Genomic DNA, 23660 nt, shown 5'->3' on the forward strand with positions numbered 1-23660 from the left:
CCAGGACAAAGATAGGCTACTCATAGTAAAAAGTCTGGCAGATGTGTGGTGTGGCTACCATACGCCACTAATTCAGCCCAGCCTCGTAATCCTGAAGGTATTGCCAGAAAATAATGGCATCAGATTGAAATGTAAACCTCATCAAGGTGAGAAGAAACAGAATTGATTGAAAGACTGGAGAGTGCAAGACTATGGGGAAGATCCTGTGGTCTTTGCTTTCCTCAGGGCTCATTTCTGACCAACATCCAAAGACAAACTGCTTTTTTTCTCCCCTTAAATAGCTGGAGTACTTTTGCCTGTTTTCTTTGGATTGGTTTGGAAAGGGCAACGTAAGGGGAGGGGCAAGAAGAACACAGAATGAACAGGAAAACAAGATGAGCGCAAAGTAATCATGGCAGCAGTTTACAGTATATACCCCGTAAATATATTGCCATTCTATTAGCTTTATAAGACACATTTGGAATATTCTCGCCTTCCACAATGAAACGTGAGCTACAGCTTACTGCTTTTTACGCCCTTTCAGGACAGATTATCATCTATTGTGATTTCCCATAAATTCTCCCACTATTCAATCAATTGCATCCAGAGAAAGCAGGGTAAGACATATAGATGGTGCTTTGTCTGAGTCAAGACCAACTGGTTGGCAGGTTAGATGAGTGTTCACTCTTTGGAAGTTCATGTCGAGCAAGACAGAGTGTTGCTTTGTGGCAGGAGGGTCCCTCCATGTCGGAGGATGAGCTTGGACGAGGTCAGGTTTTGTGACCCCGCAGGCTCCAGCTCTCATCAGATGTGAGGCTGCCACTGGGCTGGGTGGTGGGAGGTCAAGGATCTTTACAAGATTAGCCTCATCTCTAACTACACAGGAATTTGGAAACTATTTTACTGGCGCATGGGAGCATGCTGAATTCTTGGTCATCTCAGCCAAGGTCGCATCCGTTTGGAGAGTCCATGTGTCCATTCCAAAATAAATACAGATATAGTCTGAGATGAAACTACATTCATTTTCAGGATTGTATCATTTATTCATTGCCACCACTAGCCTGACCAGACAGACCCACATCAGGGGCGTCTAGATTTCTAGGCTATGCCACCACCGTCATAAATTGTAATTATGACCTGTCCTAGCCTTAAATTAGCCTATTTTTCTTTAACTGATTTGTTAAATTAGCCTAATATCATTAATTTGAATAAGACAGTATTTTCAGAAACATGCCACATGAAACTTTCATTATAGCTGTGCGCACGGAGCTGGGGACTTCACTTCGACAGCCAAGTCTGCTGATTTGACAACTGTTCTGTCGCTTTGCCACCGACCGCCCCTTTATCCGCTACTCAATTTCTCAAGAGTTGCAAGGCTCTGCATACCAAACAAGACCACTTGGTCCTGCACTGAACGAAACAAACTTTAAATCCAATTCTCACCGTACAATATGTTTGCTTCACTTTGTCCGCATTAGGTAAGTTCTCTTTGACTTCATTTCAAATGTAAACATTGTGCTAGTCGTTGTCCGAGTATCCTACTGATAAAAAAAATAAAATGATGATGTGAAACTGGTGAAAAGTTATAGGTAACAATAATTGTTTCTATTAAAGATGACGCGATATTTATAACTACCGGAGTTAAAGAATAGGGTTATAAATGGAATGTAATTCATTCAATGTAATAAATTGAGTGCGCTAGCTATTTCTAATTAGATTAACTCGTGCACCTAAGCATTGAGAACGTCAACAATGCAATTTAAAGTTGATAGGCTATATTTTAGGGGCGGGGGTTATAGTATGTAGGTATCTATGTGCTGATCCGTGCAAAGATCTGTGTGCGTGTCACAGGGTGATTTTGTGCATATATGTTCACATTTGTTGTGCATTTGACTTCTGTAAGAGCTGCGTGGATAGGCACCACAACGTTTAGCCTGCTGAGACAGTCAAAATAGAATATACATTAAATAAAATAGCAAGCCTATGTTGTTGTGCAGTATTACAGTATATTATGTCATTCGTTGCTTGCATCCAGCAGTCAGATAGGCAGTATGAGCATGTTTCACTGAACGTTGTCTCTTTCAGTACTGCTGTGCATGGAAGTCCAATGTAGCCTACAAATTCCATTAAAACTTTCCAAGGAGGGAAACAAGAAACACGTCTAGCATTAATTCAGGGATAATAACAGGATGTCTACTTTAAAACATTTACTGCCATTGTGATGGATTGTCCTCTGCAAATACTGTGTTTCCTCCTCAGGATATGAAAAATAACTAGAGAGCTCTCTCCTGAGAGCCCACATATCCGCATATCCATGTCTTGAACGAGCTCAAACATTTCCATTCGTTTTGAGTGAACGTCCATATCAATTGGTCACTGTGCTATTGCCGGTGATCTGACAGGGCAACTGTGCTGGAGCCGTGCCAGTGTCTCAGGTCGGAGAGACTTCAGGGATGCTGAACACTTATAATAACACCCTATACTCACTAATCCCGGTTCAGCCTGCAACTTCCACCGCCTCCCAAACCTTCCTGATGTGAAATGCATTAAGTGTGATATGACTTGAAAAGCTGACCCTGACTGATGAAGCAACCTTTTCTGTTGGTTGTTGATGGGCTATTGATGTTGGGGAGAAGTCGTGTGTGGGTAGCCCTGACTTCCTCTGGCTCTTTTGTCATCAGCCTCTTTGTGGTCGAAGCCCTGAAATAGCCTCTATACCGAGTTTGGACCCTACTTCCTGTGCAATGCTTACAGACATACAGTGGCAAAAATATACCCACTGACGCCAAACATTCTGTCAGGCATATTAATAAAGCCTCTAGTATAGTTGCAATGCAAACAGGATGTAAAGGATACGTTGGTTTCTTTGAATGGTGAACTGCAAGCAAGATTGCTAGCAGTTGAGCAAGAGGAGGAATTAGGGTTGCCACTTAGGGTGTTATGAAGGTTGAGTAAATAGTTGAAGAGAGCGGGGGAGAAGATTGATTTTATGTGTCAGTGTAGCAATGTTGCAATGTTTTTCTTGAAATGGGAGCCCTTAGGAATGGTCACTGAACTGAAGCAATGGGGCCCAAGTGAAAAATGAATCCTTATCTGGACTGTTTGTCCTTTGGTCCCTTTTATGACTTTGAAGAGTGTGAGAGGAGGGCAGAGGAACAAAGCTAACAGGACTCAGCAATGTAGAGACCATTATGGAGTCAAATGGAAAGATGGTCGACTGTGGAAAGGTTTAAACTAGGACACACACACACACACACACACACACACACACACACACACACACACACAGAGAGAGAGACCACACACACACACACACACACATATGCACAAAAACATATGCTTTTTTCTCCGTCTCTCTCACAGACACGCACATGCACACTGCACTGTAGCCACTTGGCTAGTGCTCCAGAGCCACGTAGCACTTTGTTGATGCTGACAAACAGCGAGCGACTTTCAACCCACAACCCACTGGAGCTCCCTGAAATGGCAGCTCGGTCCTCCCAAAGAAACCCAGCATCCAAGAGCAGTCATGCTGAGCCACTGTGGCCAAACAGAGCCAGCACGGGCCCCAAGCTCCGCATGGCCTGGCCACCAGTGCCGTCCACTTCAGTGAGCCCTCAAACACCACTGCATGGCAGACATGCAGAGAGGACACAGGGGGAAAAGAGAAGATTAGGCAGAGAGCAAACAATCAAAACAAAACGAGAGCGGAGACGCAATGTGTTTCCAATCAGAGGCGTTTGGTTCTTTTATTTGATGGCTTTAATGGAGAGCGTCCGGTGGCGTTTTCCCCACACGCTGTTCCCATTACGCTGCCAGTACATGCTTACGTCTCCACAGCCTGGCAGCAATGTGTAGGTTGTTTACAGAATACAGGCAGGTACAATTAAGGAGTAAACAATGTGGTCTTGGGAGTCCGCTCATAGTCTGACAATCCACTTTGTCTTGATACATGTGTGTGTATTATTCCTGTGAGCAATTGAGAAACAGTATTTTGTGTGTATCCTGTGGAATCTTAATGTGCATTAAACTTAAAACTATCCTGGCCTACATAGAAGTTTACAGAAAACTCACTGTTGTGTAGCCACAAGAAACAGCACAAAACAATGACAGAGCTTGCATTCATGTGGCACATATCAGACCCACAAAAAATGGACGGGTTGAGCGCCTGGCCCTCCATCACTGCGGCAGGCCATTCCACAGCAATCAACAAACACGAGGATGTTGGCTGGACGCCACTCCATTGCACTCTAGCGTCATTGCCCTAATCAGAAGACAGGGAATGGAATCATCAACTAGCCAGGGATCATAGCAAATAGCCCAGTCGCCGCACCTAATTCCACCCGCCACTCCCCCACTCCCAGCCAGAGACGCAGGCTATACCTGATGGCTTTCCTGCTCTGGCAGCCCTGACTCTAAGGCCCGTATAGGTTCCATCACTCTGACTCCCTGTGACACTAATCCGCTGGGATGCACTGTGGCCACGTGGGGCTTAGCCAGAGAGGCTCTGGGCACGAGGGGACCCCGCTGGTAGATCAACAGGTAGACGATGCTTGAAGTGGACGTAGAGTTGGGAAGGGTTAAGAACATGTACCCATTATCCTTTGAAGGTGGTCGCAGCAATTTGCACATACTGTACATACACAACATAGTGAATGTGCTCCCTTTCACCCGAAAAGAGCCCGAGGATATAAGATTTATAGTATGTGCTTTTAAAAATGCAGTATATCTGGATTGTTATAGAGTGATTGTTAACCATCTGTTTCTCTGTTTCTCGCTCTGTGTTCATTTTAGCTGTCACACTCTGAAGAAGAGGTTTCTTCTCAAGTTTTGAAGACAGGGTGCTAAGTGGATTGGACTTGTCCAGAGCAAGAGAGCGAGCAAGAGAGAGACGGGAAGCGAGGGGAGGGGAGGGTGAATCTAATCCCCCTAATCCAGGAGGCATCCAATCCTGGAGAAGCCCTCTTTTCCTCAGAAGACACAGACAAAATAGTGTGACAGATTACGACACACCAATTAACTGTTTTCCTCCCCCAAAAATCTTCCCCCATCCTTTCACAGATTAAGTTGAAGGACTTTAACGTGTGGGGTCTTGGAAACGAATCTGTACACTGAAGACCAAAAACAAAGGATAAAAGCTTGGCGGGTTTAATCGTGAGGACCAAGAGCAAAGTCTGAACATCTTGTGGAATTCGTAACACTTCTCAGGATAAAACCTTTTGACGTTGGGAAATGGTGGATTCGTCTCGCGCAACACTTCACGAATCTCCTCTTCCCTTATCATCTCCAAAGACTCCACAGGATCATTGATTGGATAGTGAGGCTTACTGTAGATTTGTTTGGTGTTTTGTGTGTTTGCCCTACCATACAATGTATGATGTGTGCCACTACTAGTCACCCATTATAGACACTTATGTCTATTGATTTATAGAAAATGAGAGCAAGTAAGTCAGACGATCAAGCTGAGATGTTGATGTCGCTGCGTAGTCCACCGCTTTAAGATAGCCTTTAGGGTTGAGATTGGCAGCTTTCATTTGTTGTATGTGGTTTGTGTGTTTCTTTGACTGGCTCCAGTGCCTTTAAGCAAAAGAAGTGGTATTGTTCTCCAGAGGAAATAGCATTTCTCAACGGTGTAGCAGTCAGACTTTGTAGGGGCACAAAGATATACTGTCATTACTGTCTTGAATGTTACTGAATTCAACATCCAAATAAGATAATTCAGAAACAGAGAACACTGAAGGTACTGAAAAAAACTCCCATCTTAAACAAAAAAATGCTTTTAAACCTTTGAAAATCCAGATAAATTTCCCAAGTTATTTAAATATGATAAGAGTTTGACCCACAGACTGATCTTATGATACCAACGGTCTTAGGCCAGAGTCAGAACATTCAGGAAAGAATTTTTATGACGTGTGCATAGAGTGCTGAAATATTGACTCTTGTTTTACAAGTCGCTTGTAAAATGTAAGCGGAGTGATTAGTGTCTAGACAGGAGGGATGTTTGTTTGTAAATAAGGCCTAGCAGAGATCTGGCAACAGTAATTCTGATTTTCTGTGCGCTTCAGGACACTGCGGGGAACTACATGAAAGGGAGAATCGAGGCGAATTGCTGAAATTGGCATTCACCGCATTCTCTGAGGGGTAAACAAGTAATTTGGGAGTGCTGAGGTACTTATGTCGAAGAGAGACTTTGTAGGTGCCATGATTACAGCCTCTTGGCAGTGCTATTCAGTGCGTTTATACACTGTTGAGATCCATTTAACTCAGCGTAAGCTCTGAGGGGCAGCGGAGTGGAGTGCTCAATCAGTCCGCAGCTCAATCAGTTCACACGTCCTTATAGATGATAGGCCTGGGGTCTTTGGTAGCCTCAATCATTCAATCATTCAGTTTGTAAGAAGAGTTGGTGTGTTTCACCTCAGAAGAGGATCACTTCAGGACTGTATGCACTTCATTGTATATTTTTGACACCACAATCTGTCTAAACTGAGTGGCACAGGATTTTTTTTATGATTTGAATGACTACACAAGGCTCAAGTGGTAGACACAATACTACTGCATGATCTGCTTTCCAGGGAACTCTGGCAAAATATTGCGCATATATTTTACCGGTAAAAGCTGAATGGATTTCTCTCCCATTTCTTGAGAAAGACGGGTTGTAGATTTCCTTTGCATACCCTTGGAATTAAGAGCTATTGCCGGTGTCCTGGAGGATCGGCGTGATAAGAGTATATTTATATAAACTGGTGCAGCCATCATGAGTCTGGGCAAACTTCCAGGGATTAAAGGCCTGGTGTCAGGCTCACAGAGCAAGCGGCGCTTCAAGAGCGACCTCTCTGTGGACATGATCAGCCCACCGCTGGGGGACTTCCGCCACACCATGCACGTGGGCCGCGGCGGCGACGTCTTCGGCGACACGTCCTTCCTCAGCAACCACGGCGGTAGTCGCGGGGGTGGCGGCGGCGGCGGCGGGGGTGGAGGCGCGGAGCGTCCCGAGTCGCCATCGGGCTCCACCAAGACCACCCGATTCTTCTCCCGGACCCTGCGCCACGTCCGCAAGGTCCCGCCGCCGCGCATGAGGGGGGGCTCGAGGGACCTGTCGCTGCCCCCGCCGCCCATCTCGCCCATCATCAAGAACGCCGTGTCCCTGCCCCAGCTCAACATGGACCTGGGCAACGGCTCCTTCCAGAGGGCCCTGTTCCCCAGCTCCCTCAGCTCACCGGCGGACTCCCTCTACTCCTACGGTAGGGACATGCGACGACGATGATGATGACGATGATGACGAAGGTCATAAGGTGTTGATGATGGTGATGGTGGTGGTGATGATGAGGATGATGGTGGTGGTGATAATAATTGACTATGATGACAAGGCAATTTATAGATGGTGGTTATTTCCCCAGGAATTAAATAGTAAAGCTGCCTTTGTTCTTCTTGACTCATACTCTCGCTCACACTCTAGGGAGTTGCTCACGGTAACCCCAGCAGTTTACTAAAGGCCAGGAGGCAGTTTCACTGGGGCAAGTGCCGTATCACCTCAGGCTCAATGCTCAGAGCAAAAGTGTAGGTCGGTTTCTACCCTCAAGAATCACATCAGGGAAAGGAAACAGTCCGTAGGTTTACAGAACCCCTAAAATCATTAATCACTTGTACTTTAACAATGTGTGTACACAAACATTTTTAGAAGTCTCCTAAGATACCCACCCCCCTCTGTCTATCTCATCCTACTTTCCCGTGTGCTCAGTGTGTCATTTCCTCTCCCACAACCAAACAAACACTGGCTGTTTCTCAGTCCTCTGACATCACCTAAGCAACACCTGTATACAGTCGCTTAAGGCAAGGCTTAAACAGTTACACACACCCACGCACATGCACATGCACATGGACACAAACACACACACTGACACACTAAATACAGCTGACAATAAGTGGGCGGTTTCCTCCTCTGATCTGTAAATGTAGCTCTTACAACCCCACACAGCTCGTCAGCGCTATACTAAAGCCCCACAGCACACCCACTGGGCCCATAATACCACTAAGCTATAAAGGGAGTGTGTGAGAGAAAAGGAGCAAGAGGGAGAGATAGTGATTGTGGGATGTCTGGAATTCCCCCAGTCTCCAGGATCCTTACTCAACGCAAAAGGAATTCACCCCAAAGAGAGGGCACAGAAGGGCCTGGCCTGGCGGGGGAGAGTGAGTGGGTGAGAAAGTGTGTATGGGATCTGGATTATGAGTTAGAGTCACGTTTCATTCCATCTGTGTAGTCCCTTGTTTTTCAGTTTGTTTGTTTGGTTGTTTAGTTTTCCCCTCACCTTTTGGGAAACCTCTCCCTGTCATTCATTCATCGCGTCCTCATAAAAACATGCCCTTGAAGTTTAAGTGCAGACTGCCCCCTCTGGGCAACATTCATCTCCACTGAGTCATCAAGGTGCTGTGGAATGTCTCGTGTCCCGCCCCAAATAGCCTCAACAGCCTTGCTTCACGCCGCCATCTACTGGATGGAAAGTCAAAGTGCAGTGAGCCAAATATTTCTCTCGCTAAGATACTTTTATTTACTACACTTAAATAAAAATCAATAGACTCATGAAGCTCCACATCAAGGTATTATTAGGCCCTTATTGGTCAGCTTTTGCCATATGAAAGGCAGAACAAGTTTGAGTATGGACAGCAGCATTGCAACATGGATTTAAAAGCTGTATTTCACCAATTTGTGACTTCATATTCACAATACTGAAGAATTATTCAATCTTATTTCAACTAGTTCCTCAAGCCTGCTGCTTTTGATCAGAATGCATTCTTTTAGAACCTGAGTCAGCAATTCTGGCTAATGGACCATATGCACGTAGCACTCTTAAGCCAGCTCACTTATTTCCGGTGAAGCCAGGTGTGTTGGAGCTGCCACTGTTGTTAATGTAATTAGTGTCTGCATGGACCTGGTTGGGTGTTGCACCTGCTGAATCAGCATGTGAATCAGCAGCATTAGAAGGATTTATGCGAGTGTTACAATTTTTTATTATTGGGCAGACAAGATATTTAGCGTCGTAGTGAACACGCGAGGAGCAGAATATAACAGAAGATGCCGCTACAAGCAAACGCTGCACCAGAGATATATGAATTGATTAAAGAGCCTTCTGTGCATACTGTCCATTTGTCTAGTAATTTTGAGTGGGAACTATTAGCAGAGAGGGTTAAAGTAATCAAGGATTTTTGCTATTAATTCATTGAGCACCTGAGACACTGACCTTAATAAATGAAACCAGAGTTAGAAAATCACCTTAGGAGTTCAAAGAACTGTGATGGTTTTTATTGACTCAAAGCAGAAAAGCAGAAAATATCAAACTGATTCATTACAACTTATTTCCAAAAAAATATGGTCTTATTGCATGGTGTGGTACATTCCTGAAATCTGAACAAATCTGGATGTATTGAAGATTTTGTTTTTGATGATGTTATTTATCGCAGTTCTGTGTTTTGGTCTCCTTTTGTCTAACTACAGGTTTGCAGTCTGGCTTTGTCACCCTTCCCCGCCTATCCCGCCTTGACAAGCAGTCCCAGGACTCCTACGGAACGCTATCGCCCGACTTCCGCCACGGCTCTCTCCCGGACAACAGCAGCCTGACGCGGTCGGACTCCCTATCCTCCTTCACCGTCGACCTGGGCCCCTCTCTGATGAGCGAGGTCCTGGGGATGATCGACAGCCCCACCAACAGCCACCGCTGGGACAAAGGCCACAACGACAGCGAGCTGGACGAGGAGCGCAGCGTGTTTGAGTCGGTCACAGAGAGCCCCATCAGGTACCCTGCCGGCACCAGCGCAGGGGACTCACCCTACAACAGCAGGGGGTGCTCTTACAGCCCCGAGTGGGGTTCCGAGACGCCCAACGGAGATGAGGTGAACAGCAACGGCTCGGAGAGGGCCACTCCAGACGCCTCCTTGTGGTCTCCGGCACGGGAGGAGCCGGCCATCGAAGCGGGGCGGTTTCAGCGGGCCGTGGACGTCCTCGCTCGTCACTACGGAGGCGGCAGCCAGGGGAAAGGGAGGCGATGTAGCAACGAGGAGCCATACAGCTCTCCAACACTCAGCCACAGGAGAGATTCCTGCACCTACCCAGACGACGAGGAGGAGATAAAGGTGTAAATAAATCAGAGTCAGACATAAACATTTTGTGGTCAGGTAGTACACAGAGAATTGTGCACCTATCCAGATGACGAAGAAGACAGAAGCGGACATAAACATTTTACTGTCAGGTAGTACACAAAACATTCAGCCACAGAGAGTTGTGCACCTGCCCAGATGACGAAGAAGACAGAAGCGGACATAAACATTTTGTGGTCAGGTAGCACACAAAACACTCAGCCACAGAGGGGAATAATTATTGTGCACCTGCCCAGATGATGAAGAGATGAAGGTGTAAATAAATCAGAAGCAAACATCTTGTTGTCAGGTGGTAGTACGCAAATGTCAGTGCAACATGTGGCACCTGGGGCTAAAAGTGTGGAGTGCAAGGTCCCATAAACATTTCATTTTTCAGGTGTAAGTCACAGTAGGCATACAATAATGCAAACTTATCCGTGAGGTAGGAGAGGTCATTAACACCGCAAAGTAGGAAGTATTTCACTCCCTTCTTAGGCGTGATTTCTTAAAAAGATAAAATATAATTTCAAAAACCAGGAAAGTGGCCTGACGACAGTAGGTTGCCTAACCTAAACCAAATTCATCATTGCTTCTGTTTGTTTCTGACACAACTTTTAAGTAAATAACAATTATGTAAATAAGAACATACTCTGACAATAATAATAATGTATAATGTACAATGTGAAATAATGCTTTGACAACTAAAGATGGAAGGAAGGCCATGTTGTCACAGGACAAACAAAGCTACACAAGTAAAAAGGCAAACCTTAAAGCAAACAAAGTAAGGAGCATGATCAGTGTTAATTTATTTACATGATCAGTGTTCGGTTATTTACCAATCCACCAATGACCATGGACAACAGTGAAGTGAAGTGGACGCTTACTGCCTTAAAGTGGAATACAGTATGCTTGGAAAGTCACCTGGAATGAGGAAAAACACAATCTGTACTTATTCCCTTTTTATACAGTGTGCATCATGTATTGTTGTATATATACATTGTTACTTTATTACTATGTCGACATTCTGATGTTTCTCTCATAACATGATATTAAATAAATAAATAAATAAAAAAGGGATTCAGATACAGATATTCCCACCATTTTACCAAATCCACTAAGGGCTGGTCTCAGGCCTGGAGTAAATGTCATGGTGGATTTGGGAATAAGGGAAATACAGGGCCTTTCTTGCCCCATGAGTACAAGTAAAGAGGTCTGCAAGAACTAAAACTAAAACGTACTGACTAGAGTACTACAGTGTTGAATATGCAAAACATTTTACTGACATATTTTCTAAACTGTCACAATCATATAATATTGATTTTTGATTATTATTATTATTTTTTAAATATACACAATAACAATACCACATATGTAACATGAAGACCCATTTAAACATGCCACATCTGTGTACTGACACAATTAAACGTTTATGTACTTAAAAACAGCAAAGAATGTTGTTTATTGTATGCTGGCTAAAGTGTGATGTTTTAAACAACCACAGAGGTAATGGTAAATATATGCTTACACTGGCCAAATAAACTATTTTTTAAAAAATAATGTCTTCAATACTTTCTGTCTGAGTTGACAAGTTTTAAGATTAGGCTACTTTACTGCATCGGCCTGCAACAGCACAGTGTTGCCACGGTATCTCGTTAGCAGGCTGAAGGATCTTCATCAATCACTATCAAGGAAAGATGCACTGCTTCGGTACTCAAGGTCTAGATAGATAGATACGTTATTGATCCCCAAGGGGAAATTCAAGTTTAACTATCAAAATGTTAGGTGTAACAAAAACGCAGTTGGTGGTTAAAACTCCGAGGAGTGGCCTAATATTATAAGTAAAACAAGAGCAGTCAAGTGACTACAGGCCACCGCCACAGACATGCACTACCCCCACCTACTGAAAATTGTCTGTCTTTCTGGTAAGGTATAGGAAAATGGGGAACAAGAGAACTAGTCCGTATTAGGGACATTACAGATGTCTTGCAATGGCATCATCTATTCCTTTTGTATTATGTTTCCGTATATATGCCCTCTCTCTGTTTCTCGAGGTCACTAAGTACTGTTGGTATAAAACAAACAAACAAAAATGGTTTTACCTAGCTCGAGTTGCTACAGCCAGCAGCTAACGCAGCCAGGCAGCTACAGCGCTACACTCTGGGAGAATTGAAAATGGATGTTGAACTGAAAAGAATATCAGCTGCACCATAGTATGACTTACTGTATCTCCCACTTAACAATAGTAAGTGAATGAATTTATCGAGACAACTAAACAAAAACACTATTTTTTAAAAGTTATTCAATAGCTGTCAGCTACTCATAATTGACTGCATAGGCCTACATCACAGATGTTCAACCAAAGGAAAATCAGTCTGATGAGGTTCTTAACAACAATGTGTGGATTTCTGGTGCAACTTTGCCTAGTTGTAGATAGGCCTTGATTAAAACTACATCGGTAAATAAGAACTACAAAAAAATCAAACTCGTCCTCAAAACCTTTATTAGGAATACAGTATTTCCATCATGCATTCCATCATGCATACAGTATTTCCATCATGCAGTGAGTCATATTCACAATCATTTCAATTTCGCAGAAATGTTGCATTCTGAAAATGTCTTATCCTTGAGTGAAAAGACATGATAGTCCATAATTCTAGATGATCAGGATAATTGTCACATGTTAATGGAAGCAGAATGACCTCAACAGCTCAATGAATGAGCATCTGAGATCATACCAAAAATCATACCAAATATAATTCATTACATTGCTTAACTTACAGTACAAAGAGGAAACTGAGACGGCATCTCTTCCAAAACTGTATGATGATGTAATAATAGATTAAAGTAACACCATTGCGCAGCAAAATTATTAGAAATTACATCAAGAAACCAAGAATGGATGAAACTAAATAAATCAACTTTAAGAATATTATATGTTGTAATGCAGTTATTGTAAGAAACATATTATAAAAAAGAAAGAACGCTTCCACCTGTAACTTTGATTTAAGGTTATTTCATTCAAATCAGCCAAACAATCTAAATAATACTGTAACAGTTAACCAGTTTACTTGGATGTGCACCCAATTTAAAAATAACTATTTTTATCATTCTTATAAGTTATTATGTTATTTGCTTCCAGGTACAGGGACGTTTAATTATTATTTTGTGAAAAGAAAGTCACCCTGTACTTACAGTACATGCACATGCATACAATTACGCATCCATGTTACTCAACATACTGTATACATCTAAGCTCTTAACAGCTTGCTTTTTTGTGTACTGGCTCCATTGCACTGGAATTTCTCCAGGTCCTTCATAGGTTTTGCTGTAGTGTCTTTCCAAGTCACTTTTAAATCGGCATGTAAACCACTTCCAATAGGGTAGTTCAGAGATTTCAGGAGTGATGGACCAGTCAGCGTATCCTGGCCCAGCCTTTTTGTATTCTTTAAAGGGAATTGACACTTCAAGGTTATGTGACGGATAAAATCTTTTTCCATTACTTGCAACTGAAGTTGTGCAGAAATCTGTACCGAGGTTTGTTGTATCTTTATAACTTAATCCAGTTATTCCATATGAGCGATGGAAAGGGACACTGTGATCAGTGCCTTCGTGATCTTCCAGGGTGCTCGTACAGACTGCGTTACAAAAAGGACATTGAACCCAGCAACACTTACAGAAATGTTGAATTAAAATTTCATCAGGTTTTATCCGAAACAGCTCAGTTTTAAGGAGAGAGACTTTGCTGAAGCTCTTGCTGAGTTGGCTCTGAATTGTTTTAAGGCCATTACAAACTACCTCCTCAAGAAAGCTAAAATCAGCGATCTCAGAGGCATCAGCACAGGATTTCTCTGCAAATTTCAACTCGTCTTTTAGTTCTTCAGAGAAAAGCTCTAGCCACATGTTGGCATCCCCATTCATTCTTTTGACTTTCTCTGTTGCAGTTTGCGCTGCAACACTTGCACATTTGGTCTTGTATTTCAGGTTTTCTTGAATCTTGGAAAGTTGTTTGGGACTTTTTACTTGCGCCATATATTGCTCAACCTGCTCTGTTATGAAACTTTTGAAGTGTGCCTTTGGACGGTGAATGTACTGCAGGAATTTCTCGAAATTCTCCTCCTCTGCTAAAGACAGGAGAATGTGTCTTTCCAATTGAAGTCTGTTCCCATTAAATGCAGGAAGATTGCACCGCATGTCAGCTGCTAAATCAACAGCAGTTTGGTCATACACAGCCTGTCTGATGGACAGCTTCAGTTTGCTGCATATGAAATTTGCAAGCACAGCAGATGATTTTGCCCCTTTACAGTAATCCCTAAAAACCTTGTAAAACCGTCCTCTCTGATTCTCTAAGTAGATGAAGCCATCATTAGCTTTTTGGAATTCTCGATGAAGCTCTGCAAATTTGTTGCTTGCAATATCACACACAAACAATAAAACATCTACTGCAAAGATCTTTTTGAAGGCAAAACGTCCCTTCATTACGTCTTTCTCATAAGCATCAATGCTCTTGCTGGCTGAAGCCACTATGGCTTGAATGTACGTCTTATTGTAGCCCATTTCATCGTCTGAGTATTGTGTGATAATTTCTTCAGATTGTTCTTGGATTTTTTTAATGAGGGACTTTATGGAGTATTGATCTTCACTTGTCAAGTCATTTGTCTTGAAGTGATCATTAACGAAGCCAAGTTTTTCCTTGACGACATTCCCCCAAAAAGCTAAGAAAGAATAGCGTCCTTTTTTCTGGTTTGCTTGTTCTTCAGACTTTTGACTTTGATGCTCTCTAGGCATTACATAGATGGAATATTCTCCCCTAAATGTAATGGTTTTATAGTCACCCTGTTTTTTCCGACCATTCAGAAGACTTTCCTCATGGTTCTCACTCAGAACACTTACAATGTCCTCCCAAATATTGCAGTCTTTCACACGAGGTAAGTCTGAAGTCAATTCCGGTAGCCAGCCTTCCCACATTTGATCAAATTCTTGTTTAAGAGCTTCTTCACTTTTGTCCAGTTGCTTGAGATTCAAAGCAAGTTCTTTACTTCTTTTGAAGAGAGTATTTTGGTAGTGTACCTTCCTTTCATCCAGTTTCTTCCTAGTCCTCTTTTGCTGAATAAGGTCATTCAACTTTTTTTGTGTGTCTTTCACAAGATCACTGTGGACATCACCTATTTTAAGTCCAAACCTTTCTCTCCACTGTACAAGCATTTCTTTGTCATTGTGTTCATCAAAGTACTGGGCCATTGTTTTCTCAACCTCTTCATATTTGGGCTTCATCTCTAATAACAGAAATCTTTCCTCTATAGTGTCTAGGATGTCATTCTCAATTCTGTTGTGCAGTTTGTTTTCAATGTGTAGCATTGCTTCTCTGAGACTCCAGGTCCATTTAACATATTCTGCCTCCAGCTTCCTATACATGGCAATTTCTAATGTGTTCTTGAAACTGAAAACAAAGTTCTCATTCAACAAGGCATTCCATAGATCAGAGACCCTTGTTTTAAATTCAGAGAACTTCACACCTTGTGATAATGAGGCTTTGGTAAGAATTGTTTCCTTCAGATCTTGAATATTTTCACTGTAAGGTGGATTTGGAGGGGCCATGGGTGGACTGCCCTCCCACAGTTGCGCAAAATACTTAACATCTTTCTGAATGTCAAATGCAATGACCTCACTAAAGCACTTTGCATCAGAGTCCTCCTCTTCAGCTGCTAACTGTGTCATCTCATCCAGTTTGTCTTGAAGACGTCTCTTACCCTCCATGTTCTTTTCTCCTGCTGTGATATCTCCAACATTCTGATGTACAAATATACAACTGGGTGACAGTTTCACTTTTTTCATCCTTAAGAAAGCCTGTACAGCAATTTGAATGATGTCTTGCATTTCAGAGGGATTCTCCCCAAAGATATTGATCAAGGTCATGTGTCCTAGGCCAATCACAAATGTAGCCAATTCATTGTCATGGTGGACAGTTGCTTTCCCAGCAAGCTCTAGGGCTCGCAGTCCCTCTGTGTCAACCACAAGAATATAGTCAAACTTTGTGCTGATCTCCTTTGACACACTGACTAGCTGCATGAACGCCCCTCTGGTGCACCGCCCAGCACTCACAGCGAACTGGAGTCCAAACATTGCATTCAGCATTGTGGATTTTCCAGTGCTCTGAATGCCCAAAACGGACAAGACAAAGACCCTCTTGTCTCCAATCTTCTTTATGACCTCATCTAACACAGCACCAATCCATGTCATTGGAACATGAGCGGCATCACCATCCATTAGCTCCAGTGGGTGCCCGGATATCATAAGGTCTGCTGCCATTGCTGGGAGTTTTGAATGATCTCCTCTTCCACGTGTCACCGGTATTTCCGCTTCATACATCTGCCCCATCTCTCGCAGGATGTGTTCCAAGCCAAAGGTTGCTGCATTCAACTGATCAGATATGTTTTCAAGCTCTGTCTGTTCTTTCTCCAGCTGGTTTGATTTGTCATGTTTCTTCTTTAGTACCAACACTTTAGACCATTTTTCATCATATTTATGATGGAGTGCCACTAGCTCGTCAGATGTGCAGCTGTCCATCAGGATACTGGTCCATTTCAAAAAATACATTCTACTCTGGAGTGGGAGTGAGTCCATGGCCCCCAAAAACAACTTCATGAGGTCACTGCTGCCAGCCTGTCGCTGCCTGGAGCGCAAATCTCTCATATCCTTGTCTATCAGAATTTTTTGTACCTCCAAGTTTTTTCCACGTAGGCGAAAAAGGTCTTTCTTTTTCTGGCACCAATCATGCCACAATTTTCCTTGGCATGGCAGAAATGCTTCCTTAACTCTTGATAGTTTGTTTCTCTCCAGCAAATTCTTAATCTGCAGTGCAGTCTCCTTTCCTATTTTGCAATCCTCGTTATCCTCATCCACTTTGATTCCAGGCTGCTGTGCCAGATTTTCAAGATTAAAGTTTGTGAAAGACAAACTATCACTTATTGCCTTTTTCAGCTCTTGAACAATATCTGACTGATTTCTGTCTCTTAGTCCTATTTTGAATTTCCCTTTGCACAATTCCTCTAGCAGGGAGTCGTCCTCCGTGAAAAGACAAATCAGAGGTGTTTGGGAGCTAAAGAGGTCTTTCACAATTGCCTTCCTTGGGTCGTCCTTACCCAGGTTGGGTAAGAAAACTACATTAACTGAAGCCATTTCTGATAAAATCATTTGTTGCATTTTAGAGGCCTCTCCATCACCATGGAGATTACAGATGGCAACACAGTGAGGAAAGTGATCCGTGTCCTTCCCAGACGGACAGTACCAGGCAATCTCCACCACACCGTCCATCAGCAGACGGGTCCTGCTACTGCCTGGGCAGTGCCTGTGGAAGAATGTGTGATGTCGCTCATTGATGAGACTGTTTATAAGCTGGGACTTGGATGTAGACACAGGGCCAAGCCTGAAGACTGAAACCATTGGTGTTTCAACTCCATACATAGGTTCTTTATGGATGGTTACTTTGCCTAAAGCATCAGTGGACTTCCAGCTTTTCCATACATGACGAAATGCCCACAGAGGGAATTCAATCTCTGAGGTTAAAGGATTTGGCACCAGTAAAGGCAAAGCATACTGACACATTGAGAGTTTGGTCAGTAGGTACTGCCTGAGGAATGGGTCCGCAGAGTGAAACAGTGCCATCTGAATGTCCATAGGATGAATCTGAGATTGCTTAATTTCTTCGACTTCATTTGCCATGTTTTTTTCATTAAAGAGAGTATCAAAAATGACCTCCCTATCTTCATTGTCTCTACGCGCAGCATTTGTTGGACTCAATTGATTATTTTTTTCTTTGATGGGAATATACCTAGCCCTGTAGTCTGTCATCAAAAGTCTATTAAGATAAGCGTGTGCTATTTCTTCCTCTGTCTTTGGACCCTGTGGCTGACGTGAACGTGCATCAATTTCAAGTACATCTGAAGTCGACAGTTTGTCATGTCTGTCTGTGAGATTCAACCTTTTAAACAGTTCTTTTAATTCTTCTTCAGTGTTTGCTCTTCTGAGCTCTTCTTTTTTCTCGGATTGGTCCTCAGCTGTTTCCAGACTATGTTCTTCCTGTAACAGCAGTAACTCCATTACCATATATCTGCTCATTAATCAATAATACAATACTTACTACTTTAAATACCATACACTTAGTATAACTGTAAAGAGTACAACATGCCTCTCCAGCTCTGTGACATCATAGTTATTTCCAGGTAGTTTGGAAAGGTTAAACTTGAAACTTGTTTATTGTACAGTATAGGCTATTATACAGTGTCATACAATGAAAAATACCTCAGTCTCTGAAGAATCTTTCTGGTCAACATCTTCAGCAGGATGATCTGTTTAAAACAAAACATTCCAAACTAAATACCCAAAGGTTATGGGGTAGCATACATAACTCACTGGACTGGATCTCTTTTTCGCCAGCTTATTCAAAAACAAAAACAAAGTCAAAAACAAACACGGCCTTTATCAGAGCATCTACTTACCTTAGTTTGTAATCTCATGTAATTTAGGTCTAGCACCAAACAAAGACTGTCATTTGGTGAAACAAATGGTATCTTTGACACATTATTTATGTTTTATCTGTTCCGAGTGTCTAAACTTTACTAATTTCTATGCTTGTCCTGCTCATTGAAACTTTCAGAATGTAGAGAAAGAGAGAGACTTCATTAGCATGACAAAAGTTAGTGGAATCCAAGTGTTTGGGCCCTTGTTCCTGGACAAACATTAGCGAATGTTTGTTGCTATCAAACCATCAAAATAAACATTGCTGTTATTATTATATTCTATTAAAGAGAAACTATGCATCTATCGCCGGTTTCGCTTTCCGTTTTCGTTTATAAATTGCCAGCGTGGTTCTTCTCGTTCCTCACGCGTCTCACGAGACTTCCAGATGTAAACTAGGAGCGATTGCTCCCTGGACAAACTTCAAGGCTGCAATAGCGGACGGATAGGGACACTAGGGGCGGGAGGAAATATTATTGTTTTCGATAAAACTGGTCAGTCAAGCAAAACAACGATTTCTAAGCGATTTTATGACTATGAAAATGTTGCATAGGGTCTCTTTAACATTGAGCGCATCAATACAGGCAATCAATATGGAGCAAAGTTCATTAACACAGCCTCTGCCTGAACCACCAACTGGAGAAGGACCAAAAATGACATACCTGTTTTACTGGGCCCAGAACATGGATCTGGTTCTGTGTTTTTGTCCAGACTACCATCGTTTGCATTTGCCTCAGATGTGTTTTCATCTTTTTGACCTTTCGGGTTTTCCTCATGGTCTCTGCAATCAACCTCCTTAAAAAGTGATGTAAAGGTTAAAGGTTAAAGGTAAATATGCAAATATGAGCATTTCAGATCACTTTGATTGATCATGAGAAAACGTTGACGATTAAAAAAAAGATTTGGGTACTAGGTTTAGTTTGATCAATTTGGGGGGAGCTTTTATGATGTACAAGGCTTTATTAAGAAGTATACCATTTTACAAACTCTCCTCAAAAGTATTTGAAGCAAAGCTAAGTTTGTATTCAACATGTGATACATGTACAGTGTGATATTAGTGTATAGACAATGTGTAAAGTTGGGGAGCACCAATAGACACCCAGGAGCAACAGGGGCAAGGGGCCAACCCAACTGCCTGGGGTCGTGCTAGTAGAGGGAGCATGTAAGTGTGTGTGTGAGTGTGTGAGGGCAAGGGAATCCTAAGGGCAGGCATGTGTGAAGTCTTGGGTGGAGTGGTAGTGGGTAAAAAAAGGGGGGGGGTAATAGTGGTGTACTGTATGTATGTAGGGGTTGGAGGATTAAGGGGCAGTGTATAATAGTGTAATAGTGTAACTGACCAGTTATTTTATGCAATACAAATACCTCTGTCTCTGTAGAAATGCTCAGGTCAACATCTTCTGCTGGTCCATCTATTTAAAACAGAACAATATATTTGAAATCTAGCATTTGATCTGCTTGATCTGTTATAAATCTTTAAACTTTATAATGTTTAAAGATAAACAGACATGATATGCCACTTGCCTGAGGCCTCATTATTTGAAATTGTTTGTCTTCTCTTCAGTTGTTCAGAATAGCTCTCTGCAGTGTAGTAAGTTTTATTTTCTTGAATCATGAGGTCTATCTTCTTCAAAAGCAATCTCATTTCAGTTTCGTTATTTAAGGTCTTGTTGGAAGTGAAATACCTCCCACCACTCTTCTCAATCAGTTGCTCAAGAACAGTGTTTCCTTTTAGGTCATCTACAATTGAGTCACAGTCCTCTTCATTTTCATAGGTGAAAATGAATATCAAAAAGTGTAGAGAGGAAGGTCCAAACACTCTTTGAAGCCACTCCACCGCCATCTTGTCTCCATCAGTAAGCCGGTGTGGTGGTATTATGTAAAGGAAGGCATGGATTCCATCTTCACCGAGAGTCTGACCCATGTAGTCATCCATCGACTGCTGACAATATTCAATTTCATGCAACCCAATCATGTTAATCACAGTGACATCACGACCTGCGATGTTGCACTCTGCTGGAGTAAGTTGTGTTAAACCAGGATGTCCACTAAAGTCTGATAAAAGGCTCCCACAGCCAACCTTCACAGCGGCAGTACTTCCAAACAGTGCCAAGCTGAGAGAATGGCTTATCTGATCTGCAAGAAACAGAGAATCGTTTTTCCTGGCATATAGGCATGCTTCTGTATTCAATAATGACAATAATGATAAAAAAAAAAGGTCAAACCAAAAAATACCTGTTTTACTAGGCCAAGAACCTGCCGCCTTTGACTTTCCCTCATTTTCTCTGCTGGCACCATCCTGAAAAGGGATGTAAGGTTGCGTTAATGTAAAGTCATGGGGTCATTCTGTTTCAAATCACCCAGTGGCTGACAGGTGACCCTCTACAAAAAAGTCTGAAAAATCAGGTGTTTGTAGACCAAACCTACAGTATGCATACATCAATTAGTGATACATAATTTATGTATCACTAATGGTTACAAAACTACAGCCTTTTGAAGCTTCAAGTCCTTTTCAGCAGTATTGGCTCTTTGGGTATTTCACACACTTTCATATCCATAGGGGGTGTCAGCAGACATCACTTATACATGATCTCTGGAGAATACAGGACATGCCCACCGACCAGCAAGGATGACGGCCAGTACTAAGCAAAACATACTTACTGCTGAGTATTATTATGAGTGAACTAGTGAAGTCAGTAGTGCTAGGCTTACAGGTTGGTTCTATACAGCCATATACAGTATATGGTAGAAGTTGTAGTGGTGGTAGTGCAGTGGTTAAGGAGCTGGGGTAGCATGCAGTAGCCAGAAAGGTTGTGGGTTCAATTCCCAGCTTCCACCATTGAGCCCTTGAGCAAAGCACTTAAACCTGAGTTTCTCAGTGAACAATGGCCATTCATATAATTGACATATAAGTCCCTTTGGATAAAAGTGTCTGCTCAATGAAAAAATGTAAATTAACAAATTAAAAAGCCTCAGAAATAGATAACCAGCTAATGTCAACTACACTGTCCAAAAAAAAAAAAAATCTAACCAACATGCAGCTGGTTTCAAAACAGATGGTTTCCGTCAGCATGACAGAAATTACTGGCAGATAACCAGCAGGTAGTTTACAATAAATGTATGGCTACCATTGAATTTTGTTTCAGTCGTCTTTGTTAACACAATTCCTTTATCATACAATATTGTGACTCACGGTGTCTTTGGGCAATGATGATGTCTGCACTGGATCTTCAGGCTGTGGGTCCACCTCCATTTTCTCAGCATCTGAGTGGCAGCTCTCCTCACTCTCCTCGTTCCTCCCATCTTGCCTGCCTGTACTCTCAGCAGGGCTAGCCATCTTTGAAGCCATAGCTAGTGAATTGTCTTCATCCTCACCAACATTCGACGCTTCACAGCCCTTAAAGTGTAGGTGAAAGAATGGTACATTAATCATGAATATCTTTTTTGTATGGCTATGATAAAAACAATAGACTTCAGAATGAAATGATGCTTGGATAGTTTTGTAACCCACAGTCCCTAGATGTTTTTACAGTTGAAGAGAGAGAGTAGAGAGAGAGCAAGATTGCAGCAACAAAATCAATCTTCGAGATTTCGGTGTCAACCACTCGTTTGCATCCTAGGCAATATAGAAAACGGGCTTAAAGTGTAAATTCCAAACTATTCCTTTAATGACAAGAATATCTTTTTTGCCTAACTGTGTCCCTACCTGAAGATTTCATACTGCTGCCAGGCTTGTTTTCCTGATTTGATATCATGCCTGTGTTTTACTAAAGATTCTGTTTTTCTGAAATCGTTTGTGTGTCCTGGACTGGTTACTTCTCTGGACAGTGACTGATCGTATAATTATGGATTTTGACCTTGACTGTTCCTGGCCTCGCTTTTCTTACTGTATGTTTCCAATAAAATCTTCATTTGAGCCAATCCATGGATGGAAAACATTGTGACTTACAGTGTCTTTGGGCAATGATCTGGGAATTTAACTGGATCTTCAAGCTGTGGGTCTAGATGACGAAAAACCATTATCACAGTCCACCACACAATTCATTCATCATACAACATTGAGACTCACAGTGTCTTTGGGCAATGATGATATCTGCACTGGATCTTCAGGCTGTGGGTCCACCTCCATTTTCTCAGCATCTGAGTGGCAGCATTCCTCCTCATTCCTCCCATCCTGCCTGCCTGTACTCTCAGCTGGGCTGGCCACCTTTGAAGCCATAGCTAGTTTATTGTCTTCATCCTCATTCGACACTTCACAGCTGATGGTAATTTTGATACCACAGATGAATGAAGACCCAGTCAGACCAATGGTAGGAAGAATCAGGAACAAAGTTTTATTTTACAATGATGTGCATCAAGGCAGAGAGCATGTCTTCACCTAAATATCCATCAGCTGCTCTAACTAGACAAGGAAATAGTTAGGGTTTAAGTACTAAACAGCAAAAGCATATAATCAGACAGTAACAGTGGCAAAGTCAGAAACCATTCAGTCTACCCTAACCCTGTAAAACAGAAAACAAGGAGTGATATCAACCATGACGCCTTTATGTTTAGGAACAGATATCATATAGGGACACAACATATATACTTTTAGTGTCAAAGTGACCTACAGTACTGGTGAGAAATTAATGAATCAGTTTGTATACTTTTTATACAGTTTTAATACATAACATAATATCTTATATATTATGTTATGTTTATAAAAAGGCTAAAAACCCTGATAGTTACTCTTACTCATTAGATGACGCGGCAAACACAGTGGTCAGAGGACTGATTGCGTGTGGGTGTTTGGCCGGTGGTGATTTAACACGGAGCAGGTAAGGTGAATTTTCTTTCAAAGCCATTCACACATACATGTATATCTATCAATAGGCTAGCTAGTAGATGCTCACCAGTGTCTCTGTTCTTTTATTTATACTCACAGTACATTTCAGTCGTCCTGCCTATAGCTACTTCCCTGGTTTGGTAGTGGTTAGTTTGTAAGTTCTATCCAATTTAGTGCAGAGGCAACCCTCACAACCTGTATCAGTTGAGACACATAC

The 23660-nt window shown here is 42.2% G+C and overlaps 2 protein-coding genes across 2 annotated transcripts; one reads left to right on the forward strand and one right to left on the reverse strand.

Annotated features, from left to right (window-relative positions):
- The first annotated feature begins 1358 nt into the window (after window positions 1-1358).
- Window positions 1359-10978, forward strand: cdc42ep1b (CDC42 effector protein (Rho GTPase binding) 1b). Its single transcript, XM_062531792.1, has 3 exons — window positions 1359-1457; window positions 4774-7220; window positions 9470-10978. Exons 2-3 carry the CDS (start codon window positions 6734-6736, stop codon window positions 10108-10110), a joined length of 1128 nt encoding a protein of 375 aa, XP_062387776.1. The 5' UTR covers window positions 1359-1457; window positions 4774-6733; the 3' UTR covers window positions 10111-10978.
- Window positions 10979-11913: 935 nt separating this feature from the next.
- LOC134075878 (interferon-induced very large GTPase 1-like) lies at window positions 11914-22872 on the reverse strand. The gene is made up of 9 exons (XM_062530910.1): window positions 22688-22872; window positions 21812-22015; window positions 20854-20917; window positions 20143-20754; window positions 19984-20030; window positions 19284-19416; window positions 18406-18452; window positions 13638-18183; window positions 11914-11933 (listed from the first exon to the last, which is right to left on the reverse strand). The coding sequence occupies exons 1-9, from the start codon at window positions 22835-22837 to the stop codon at window positions 11914-11916; spliced, it is 5823 nt and encodes a 1940-aa protein (XP_062386894.1). The 5' UTR covers window positions 22838-22872.
- Window positions 22873-23660: the final 788 nt, after the last annotated feature.

Source organism: Sardina pilchardus, chromosome 3 (assembly GCF_963854185.1).
Source record: "Sardina pilchardus chromosome 3, fSarPil1.1, whole genome shotgun sequence".
Classification (NCBI taxonomy): Eukaryota; Metazoa; Chordata; class Actinopteri; order Clupeiformes; family Clupeidae; genus Sardina; species Sardina pilchardus.

Bases quoted from the DNA above. Each gene is read 5' to 3' on its own strand.
- cdc42ep1b (XM_062531792.1), top strand. From the start codon at position 6,734: ATGAGTCTGGGCAAACTTCCAGGGATTAAAGGCCTGGTGTCAGGCTCA. The intron at 7,221-9,469 runs GTAGGGACATGC...GTCTAACTACAG, and splicing joins GGACTCCCTCTACTCCTACG to GTTTGCAGTCTGGCTTTGTC.
- LOC134075878 (XM_062530910.1), bottom strand. From the start codon at position 22,837: ATGGCTTCAAAGGTGGCCAGCCCAGCTGAGAGTACAGGCAGGCAGGAT. The intron at 20,918-21,811 runs GTGAGTCACAAT...ATCCCTTTTCAG, and splicing joins CATCATTGCCCAAAGACACC to GATGGTGCCAGCAGAGAAAA. The intron at 19,417-19,983 runs GTATTTGTATTG...TCACTTTTTAAG, and splicing joins GCATTTCTACAGAGACAGAG to GAGGTTGATTGCAGAGACCA.